Source organism: Lactuca virosa, chromosome 2 (genome assembly GCF_052849685.1).
Source record: "Lactuca virosa cultivar CGN04683 chromosome 2, Lactuca_virosa_CGN04683_v6, whole genome shotgun sequence".
Classification (NCBI taxonomy): Eukaryota; Viridiplantae; Streptophyta; class Magnoliopsida; order Asterales; family Asteraceae; genus Lactuca; species Lactuca virosa.
In genome coordinates this window covers 129,497,825-129,507,452 of record NC_136427.1, presented here as the reverse complement: position 1 = coordinate 129,507,452, position 9,628 = coordinate 129,497,825, and the positions used below count along the sequence as shown (strand labels likewise).

Sequence of the window (9,628 nt, the reverse complement as noted above, 5' to 3'; positions counted from 1 at the left end):
GTTCAATGCTTGTATGTCTAATAGAGAAAACATAGATCCAACAAATTAGGGTTGCATGCATACATATGATTGTTTGCTATGCTCAAAACCCACCAGTGGTATCAGACCTATTAGTTTTGTTTTCAATTAGATTTGATGCAATTGATTGAACTTGACAAAATTAGGGTTTATGGCAATTAAACCCTAGGCCTTGGATTTTTCACAAATTAGGGTATTATAACCTTGTTTTTCGAAAATTGCTAAGGGTTTTTAAACCCTTTCCTTTGGCCTCCATATTTTCGAGATCTAGGGTTTCCTAACCCTAGGGTTTTTGAAAATTAGGCAAGGTTAAAAGCCTTTCCTTCCACCCCAAGTCATGGATTATGAAATTAGGGTTTTTGGGTGGGTTGTTATTTTTGGTAATTATCTTGTTAATTGTTTAATTAGATAATTAAAGATTTTGGTATATCCCTCCTAAAATTTTGAAATCTAGGGGGTAAGGGATTAGGTTAAATTAATTAATTTAATTTAATGGATAATCCTTATTTGATTTAATAAATTAATTAAAGGTGTAATTAATAGATAACTATTAAATCAAAGTTTTAAATTTTAAAATTTAAATTTAAATTTTTTTTAAAATTTGAAATTTTAAATAGATTTAAAACCCTAGTATTTTGATATGTTTAAAATACACCCTTATACTATAAGTAATATTAAAGGTTTAAATATTTACTATACGTATAAGACAAGTCAGTCGAACCGCTAGTACGCCTCATTCATGAAGCCGATCTATAAGGGGGTATAAGGAAACTGCCTATAAAATGGCGGTTGAATGGATGTCCACTCTCACCCACCGCTTCCTTGATTGGTGGAGGGTCGTTAGCCGAACGGGTTTGATAGGACACTTAATTCTCATTAATAAGTATAATGGAATAAATAAAGTAACTAAATGTTTTTATTAAATTTCCAATCTTAGTTACTTTAGGAAAATGTGAATTTGATGCTAATCCATGAAATTGCACATTGCACTTTATAAAAGTCGTTAGTAGAGCGTGTGTGGTAAACCAGCACACTAATATGGACTTATAACAGGTGGCAATGGGTGTCTCGTAAACTATCATTGATTAATGGAGCGTGTGTGGTTAACCGACACATTAATTAGGTGATAAATGACATCAAGAGTACCAAGATAATTTGCATGGTTATTCACACCTTGTTTGTGATCCTCGGTATCCCAGTCACAAATAGAAAGGGCATAATCGAGATTAAACATGCCAATGGATAGTTCAATGAATCTCAAAAGATCTAGGAATTTCATTTAAAACCTAATTCATTTAAATTTCGTTTTTCGTGGTGAAATTGGTAAACCGTCAATTACCTACCTTTAAATAATTTGCAATTAGATTACAACATCCCGCTTCTGAATTGTGAATTATTTAGTTGGATCCTAGCCTTAATATTTCATTTGGTTGTTATATTAAGGATTTCCTTATATAATCAAAACTTGTCCTTTTTCTTTTTCAGATGTCGACTTCCAACAATGCTTCTAGTTCCTCCTCCTCCAACAACAACTCCTCCAATCACTTCTCGCTCTTGAGCATCTGCTCGAAAAGTCACCTTCAATGGCTCCAGTTATAATGATTGGATATGTAACATCAAGATGGATTTGCTCTTCGAGCACAAGGAATATGTTCTCGAGAAAGAGCTGAACGTGATTGATGAAACCAACGCTACTCCTAAAGAAATAGTTGAGTATAGGAGACACTGCAATGATGCTACCAAAGTGGCATGCATCATGGTGGCTACTATGACTCCTGAGCTGGAAAGGTTCTATGCGGACTATTGGCCGTATGAGATGTGAAAGGACTTGATGGAAAAGTACCATCAACGAGCCCTTCAAGAAAGGTACGAGTCATAACCAGCAAGACGAAGGACAGAGAGTCCATCATGACCCACTTGCAATGCATGCAACTTTATGTGGATCGTTTGCTGAAACTCAATGTGAACTTTGATGAGGAATTAGTTATTGACATAGTCTTGAACTCATTACCTAGCTGTTATGATCAGTTCATAATGACCTATAATTTGAACAAAGAGGAGACCACATTAAGTCAGCTCCAAAGCTTGCTGAGAACCGTCGAAATTGGAATGAAGGGAAAGAGTATTGCCTCTACTTCTGTTGCTGCTGCTCCCATCTTGGCCATTGAGCAAGGGAAGATGAAGAAGAAGAAAGCTCCTCCCAAGCAGAACTGGAAGGGAAAGTCTCAAGTCGGGTCATCAAGCAATGACCCTAAAGGCAAAGCCAATTCTGATGCTCCTGCCTCTGATCCTAAGGAGACTACTAGCTTCTACTGCCATGACAAGGGGCATTGGAAGAGAAGTTGCCCCAAATACTTGCAGGACATAAAGGATGGCAAGGTGAAGCCAACCTCAGCAGGTATTTACACTATTTTATCTAAAAACTCATCACATTCTAATTCTTGGGTCCTTGATACAGGATATGGTTTTCACATTTACTCTGACTTGCAGGGACTAAAAAGAAGTAAGGATGTGGAGCATGAGAAGATGAACCTAATTATGGGCAATAGGAGATCGTTGCCTGTTACCAAGATTGGTGTTTATTCTTTAGTGCTTAGAAGTGGGTTGAGTTTAGATTTAAACATTTGTTGCTATTCGTCAGAATGAAGAGGAATATTATTTCTTTTCATGGTTTATACAGACAAGGTTTTAGATATTCTTTTGATAATGAGAATGGTTCTATTTATGCTTATTATAATGGTGTGTTTTATTTTGAAGCATTACCTTGTGATGGCGTGCATGAAACTGTGATGGTTGTAGACAATTTAGGAAATAGTTTGTTGCAAATTGATTCGTCTAATGGTTTAGACAAGGAATGCTTGTGGCATTGTCGTCTTGGACATGTCAACAAGAAATGCATTACCCAACTCCAAAAGGATGGAGTGTTGGAATCATTTGACTTAAGGTCAGATGATACATGCAAATCTTGTTTGCTTGGAAAGATGACTAAATCTCCTTTCACTGGCTCTTGTGAAAGAGGTGAAGGATTGTTGGATCTCATACACACGGATGTGTGTGGGCCCTTCAGATCCACCACAAGGGATGCAAATCGATTCTATGTGACTTTTACCGATGATTATAGCAGATATGGATATATCTACTTAATCAAGCATAATTCAGAAACCTTTGAGATCACCTTCATCTCTGTTAACACCCATCGCATGCTATACGGAGAACCACGACCACTCTCTGTGACTTACTTCACCAACATCACATCTTGTTTCAACCGTAAAATCACCACAATAAATCGCAGCCACCTGCTGCACATGACGACCAATTTTCTGCCATTTGTATCAACCGGAACGTCCAGTCGTGAAACAGCTGTCAACCCCCCCCCCCCCCCCCCCCCACCCCTTCCGCTGCGATGGCAACCTTGCACCCGAAGGCTCCTCCCCTTCGAAATTCGACTCTCAAAATGTCCTTGTACCTCTTCACGAACCCTAGGCGCTGATACCAAGTGTAGGTTGGGGTCCCTTAAAAAAACACACACCACTCTCAGATGTATGTGAAAGTAAACTTGCAGGGAGAAAGCTTCTATATTCGAATGAAAAATAGAGGTACAAAACAAAAGAAATAATACACCTATTTATAATTAAAATAAACATGCACATGCTTATCAACGTCATCCCACATAAACTCGGTCAAACTTAACCATTTCTCATGTGCAGCTTCTAAAATCATGGGTATAATCCCTTTATTTCAGCATGACTTGATCAAACACTTCAGGATCATTAACTGGATCCGACCCATGACCTGTTGAACCAACCGAATAACCCAACATGGCCGTGTATAATGATAAGATGACTAGATTATTTTGTAGTTAATATGTTTCAGTAATGACAAATCCAGGCTATTGTACACTATGATTTCACAACAGCTATTTTCCAAGAATCAAAGCATTACAATGTAGTTCACAACTTCCACTATGATTCCCATGATCTTAAATTTATTATCAAATTAGTATTTCCCTATCCCAATAAGAATAATCTCTTTTCTCACCAAAAATACTACGACCATATATGGCACTCATCAAGTCTAGGACAAGAGGGAACTGCAAGGTCACAAATGATGTAATTGGTAGGCATGTCAACACAGCTATAGGGATAAGAACCCTTGAGTGGCTTTGGCCAAATACAAGATACAAAGTTGCAGCAAAAGCTACTATCATGGCTGTGGTTGAAATGAACAAGGTGGCCAAACCAATTATCAACTTTGTAGGCAACTTGAAGAGAAAGTCTTGCTCAGCAAAACGTGCAGTGAGAATCGACAAAAACATTAATAGTGACGTAACAGCTGCAAATAATGATATGGCATCTGATATTGCGAATATAGTGAAGGCAGTTTTGTAGGTAAAAATTGGTATTCCAGTATCCTGGTTGCTTCCTCCGGGCACTGTAATGGCTGCTGCAAACACAATGGTGATGATCAATGCAGCTGTAATTGTATAAGACTCTGCAGTAGACTTCATCCATTTTTCTCCCTCAATCACTAAGTCTTTGTGCTCTCTAGTAAATATCATTTTTGGTGTTTCACCGCTAGAGTTCTTTTGAATGATGCTCAGAGGACACACAAATCCTTCAACTTCCTACAAGATTACAATATGTTAACTAGGCTTAATAAACAAATGTTGATCTTTAATCATCAAGTATGGCGATTTGGAATCATAGAGATTCCTACCTTAAACCATAGTAGTTCTCGTTGTATCTGTAAAGCTGCCCCTGATATAAGATTCAGTTTATTGGATGGTGCCAATCTTGCAGCCAAGTGCAATAGGTTATTCCCAGAAGAGTCTTTAATCGTTCTATATATATTTCTATGTTCGCTCATTTCATAAAGTAGGTTGTAAACCTTTTCTGATCGATTTATCACAGCATATTGAATAACATTGTGACCATCTTCATTGGCACTCATAATTGCACTTGGGAAGAAATACACAATACGCTGTACCACCTCATATGAATTTTGTCTTGCGGCTTCAAGAATCGGATTTGTGTAATACTGAGGGAAAGAGCTGGAATGTTTTGTTTCAATTGTCAAACGACATACAACCGTTAATAGTTCCATAGCATCTTCATGAATTTGAACTCTCTCTTTAATGAATGGAGACACTGCAACATAGACCCAAATGAGCATCTCAAATAAAGAAATACCTTTTGGTCTCTTTTTTTTTGGTAATACAATGATGGTTTGATGATTCATCTTACCTAACATCCTAACGATCCGCAGTAAAAGAATAAGACAAAAGTCAATCACTGCATTAGTCGATAGGATGTTTGTTAGAAGGACCAGGTTATTGTTCGGAATGTGCAACCAAAACAAGTTAAAATTTTAAGGAAAGATAGACTCGTGACCTACCAAAACAGAATGGGGCGATACAGAACCAGGAAACACATGGAATACATCTGTCAACAATACAAATCCAACAGGTTTCGCAAAAAATGTCTCGTTCCTCAACCATGTCAGTCCCTTCAATGTAAAAAGTGGAGTACAGGAAGTTCGGTAGTGAAGCCTTATGAATAATTAGACATTATGTAAAGGAACATGCAGAATCAAGTTAAAAATGAACAAACCTATATATTCTTCCAATATGCTAAGTTCGCATGGGAAATTTTGAGCTATAGCCATCAGCACAGCATCAGTATGCAATGTTTTGTAATGCTGCATCAGATCCTTCGCAAAGCCTACATATATTCCAAAGTCAGCCATTTTCGTTTACGTGCTTAGTTTTTTAAGTATTGGAATTGGAGTCCAGTCGACACTTACCAAAATCTTTGGAGGAAATAACATTAACTAAATGCTCATCACCACTTGTGCCAGAAAACAGCGCATCCTTCTCTCTGTCAGTATTAATGTATTTCAACAGATGCTTAGACGTCTCCGTATGCATATTAGAGAGAGCTATTGCTAGTGGTGTGTGACCCTCGTTGTCCTTGGCCAACAACAAATCTAGGTTTCTTCCCAACAGTATGTCAGCAGCTTCGGTGTTGCCAACAATAGCAGCAACATGAAGTAGTGTGCTTCCATCTGAATTTCTAACATCCAATAGTTGTGTGTTCTCTGGTATAACTCCCAACAGTTTCTGCAAGAACCATGGTTTCTTGGAAGTACCAACTGCTACATGGAGTGCTGTGTTTCCATTATTTGTGATTTTGTTTAACACTGTAACTTCTCGTTCCCTCAAAACTTTTTGAACATCACTCCATTCTCCTCCGAGGGTAGCCTTATACAATAGTTTATGATCCTCTGCTCTTTGTTGATCTCGTAGTGTATCTAAATTTGCTTCATGTTGTTATAAAGGTGATAACTACAAGACTGAATCTATGTCCTCTAATTTAATCCAAACATTTACACTCGGCTCCGAGTTCGAAAAGAAAAGAAAGGAATTGATCTTCTTTTCTCTTGCTTTCTCTGGTTAAATGAAACTCGGGAGCAATGTGTTAGGGCCTAAAACGGCTTACGGGCCGGGCCTATAAGATTATTTTAATGGGGCGCTCTGTTGTACTTCATATAAGCATCGTATGTGCATAGTGGTAAAGTCCACCAGTAGCTAATGCAAGTGTTAAGGGTATTTAGGTCATTTTACATGTTATGTCGGTTTAGTAGAGTATAAGTAGCTAGGAGTCCTGTGTTTTTTTTTTTTTTTTTTGTTATGGATCTTTGCAAAAGAATTAGTCAGTGGGATATCACTTCGGAATTGGGAGAGACTTGGCCTCTCAAAAGCCAAGAACCCTTTGTGTGTGTTTTGATTTGAGTCTCAATTCAAGAAAAAGAGTTTACAATTTGGCAATTAAACCCTAGGGTACAACAATTCAACAAAGGACCCCACTGCTTAGTCGCAGTCGGAAATAGACGTCACAACTTAACACTAGACTCAACTCTTTTACATTAAAAGCTATAAATGCATTATCATATATGAGTGTTAGTTTAAAGATTTTACCTTCAACGACTAGCAATTCTGGTGGAACAACAGCCGGAGCATACATAGTCTCCAATTCATCCCATACTTCTTTTGCACAAAAGTCAGCTGCATTTCTCTCTTGATAGACTTTTTCTTTAAGACGATCCACAACATAGGTGAGTGTTTGTTTAGAGAGAGCACCAAGAATCCAACCCTTCACCAGGGCATCTGATCTTCTCCACAGCTTGTGATGAGTTTGATGGTCACCCACTTTCTCCTTCCCTGCAGAAACATTATTACTGGTTTGAGGGATGACCAGTGTTCCATCAATGAAACCAAGCATACCATGACTCTCTAGCAAACATAGCATCTGTGTTTTCCAAATCTCATACTCATCCCTTCCACTCAACTTCAAGGTAACAAAACTAGGGGTATAAAAATGTGATGGGTATGGGTATGGGTTTTCGTCACCAACTTCTAGTGTGACATGTGGATAGCCTGCCATCTTTGTATGTTTTTTTTTTTTTTTTTTTTTTTTTTTTTTTTTTTATTTCTTTCTTTCAATCCTGGTAACTTCTGTTACGTACATGTCTTATATATATAGGAAAACGGATTTGATTTGTGGTGCCCACAAAAGCCACTTTAAGATTCACATATAGTAAAGTAATAAGCAAAGAATATTAATTACAAGAGCTAGCCATACGATTTTACTGTGAAATCTATATACCAAAATACAGTAAAAGTATCATCACTGGTCGTCTTCTCATACCGTCTTATTCAAATAAAGAGCCAATGGGAATCATTAAAAAAAATTAGAAAAAGGAATACCTTTATTGTTTGGTTAACTGAATGTCTGAATGTTTATCATGGAGTACATATTTTATCATATAAGTAGTAGTAAACATGTGAATTGATTGTTTAGAAAATATATATTATTTTTTTAAATGTCATGCTTTATTACCCATGTAAAGTTTGAATTTATAAGAAAAATAAAAACTTATTGAATTATTAAAAATAAAGTGTTTTTCTCTTTTAAATTTAAACAATAAAGTTTAGATAAATAAATAAAAGAAACTAATAGGTTTAGTATAAAGATTTTGAAATTAGAATGACGGTTCATTAATGATATTGATATTCATTTATTATTGTAGTTATTACATTTAAATATTATGTCGAATTTAATAAAATGAAAAAACAATAAAATAATATGTGAGAAAAATATATTTTAAAACAAATATAAAATAACATGTGACAAAATGAATGAGATTGTAACATGTGGAAAATTAGAGCAGAAGTTTATAAGTAAACTATGTATAAGAACTGTTTCAACCAACGTTTAGGATGAAACACTGTGATCATGGAGACTACTTTCTCTGTATTTTTCGTTTGTTTTTCTCAATCCTCCTTCTATGTTTACATGTTATATAAAGATAGAGTTGATTTGTGGTGCCCACAAAAGCGACTTTAAGATTGCATCCTCCCCAAGTAATTCCCTCATATAATAAAAGTTTTAAGCAAAGAATATTTGTTACAAAAGTTATTAGGAGACGAATGTAATATGAAATTATTTATCAAAATATAATAGTACCTGAACCTCGTTCTTTTACTACAAAATGAAAAGAACGAACACCTTTGTATATGCAGTCATCTACCTGGAGTTCAAGCTCCTGCCACTGTGACATTTGAATTAGAGCTTATTGATATAAAGTTTACAAATAAGGTTAATATTGGCAGCTTGGTATGACAATTTTACTAAATATGGATTCCTTGTTTTAAAATCCAGGGTGTTAATTAAAATATGAAATTTCTTGTTCCACTGATAAATAGCCTAAATCTTATCATCAGAATTCCTTAAATTCATCATCAAATTCGAAAAATAAGAATGAAACCGAACTCAAAATTAGTTAGGACTTTGAAATCATGGATTTTATATAGGAAACAGTTAATTACATCCCCAGTCACCATATGAAAAATATATTTTTTCGCTTTTTACAAAATCAAGGTCAAAAATAAAATAATCATTCAAATGCTGATGAACTCAAATATATGAGTATTAGTTTGTAATTCAATTTATACTCATAGACAGAGATGGAGCAAACGGATAAGGAGTGTAGTAGAGCATATCAGTGAGTTCAAGAGGTGATGCCTGTGTTGGGTTAATTCAGAAATGGGGACAGTTTTGGTCCCAGGGGTATTTTGGGAAAACTTTCCTAATTTAAGGTTTTGAGTTAGTTTAGGATTCCAATTAGTTTAGTATAAATAGGGTATGGTTGTGTGAGATTTTTAATTATGTTTTTTCAGTCTTTTCAGTAATAAAACTTGGAGAACAAGTAATTTTCCCAGATTTCTTTCCTCCCCTGTTTCGTTCATGCTCTGTTTATTTTCTGCATATAGTTGAAGTTTCCATTCTGTCATAATCAAGTGAATTGATCTCTGTTAAAGTGTTAAAGTCCTACTGTCATTTCTTTGCCTTGTTTGTGTGGCGTATTCATAGAATCAAATGAATTGATTCACACCCTGTTTTGCCCTGTTCACTTCTTCCTTCCTGTTCTGTTCTGTTTTTCTTAGGCAACAAGGTTGCATCAGGTATTATCTGGTAGATATCTAGCAGTCTGCAGCAATGGCGTCTTTTCTTCTTCCTCTTGGTAGTCTCCTGCATGCAATTTTTCTTGA

The 9,628-nt window shown here is 35.9% G+C and overlaps 1 protein-coding gene across 2 annotated transcripts; it reads right to left on the bottom strand.

The window, feature by feature from the left end:
- Positions 1–3,665: 3,665 nt before the first annotated feature.
- Positions 3,666–7,960, bottom strand: LOC145159488 (uncharacterized). 2 transcript variants are annotated; one of them, XM_079078487.1, is made up of 7 exons: positions 6,995–7,960; positions 5,821–6,327; positions 5,628–5,738; positions 5,413–5,523; positions 5,262–5,309; positions 4,735–5,165; positions 3,667–4,642 (listed from the first exon to the last, which is right to left on the bottom strand). In XM_079078487.1, the coding sequence occupies exons 1-7, from the start codon at positions 7,458–7,460 to the stop codon at positions 4,010–4,012; spliced, it is 2,307 nt and encodes a 768-aa protein (XP_078934613.1). In that variant the 5' UTR covers positions 7,461–7,960; the 3' UTR covers positions 3,667–4,009. The 2 variants fall into 2 exon arrangements, with proteins under 2 accessions (XP_078934614.1, XP_078934613.1); XM_079078488.1 differs by lacking the exon at positions 5,262–5,309 and having other exon boundaries at positions 3,666–4,642.
- Between the last annotated feature and the right edge of the window lie 1,668 nt (positions 7,961–9,628).

Coding starts and splice junctions, on each gene's coding strand:
- LOC145159488 (XM_079078487.1), bottom strand. CDS start 7,460: ATGGCAGGCTATCCACATGTCACACTAGAAGTTGGTGACGAAAACCCA. Junction 5,166..5,261: donor GCGGATCGTTAGGATGTTAG/GTAAGATGAATC, acceptor TCTATGTTGCAG/TGTCTCCATTCATTAAAGAG. Junction 4,643..4,734: donor GAGAACTACTATGGTTTAAG/GTAGGAATCTCT, acceptor GTAATCTTGTAG/GAAGTTGAAGGATTTGTGTG.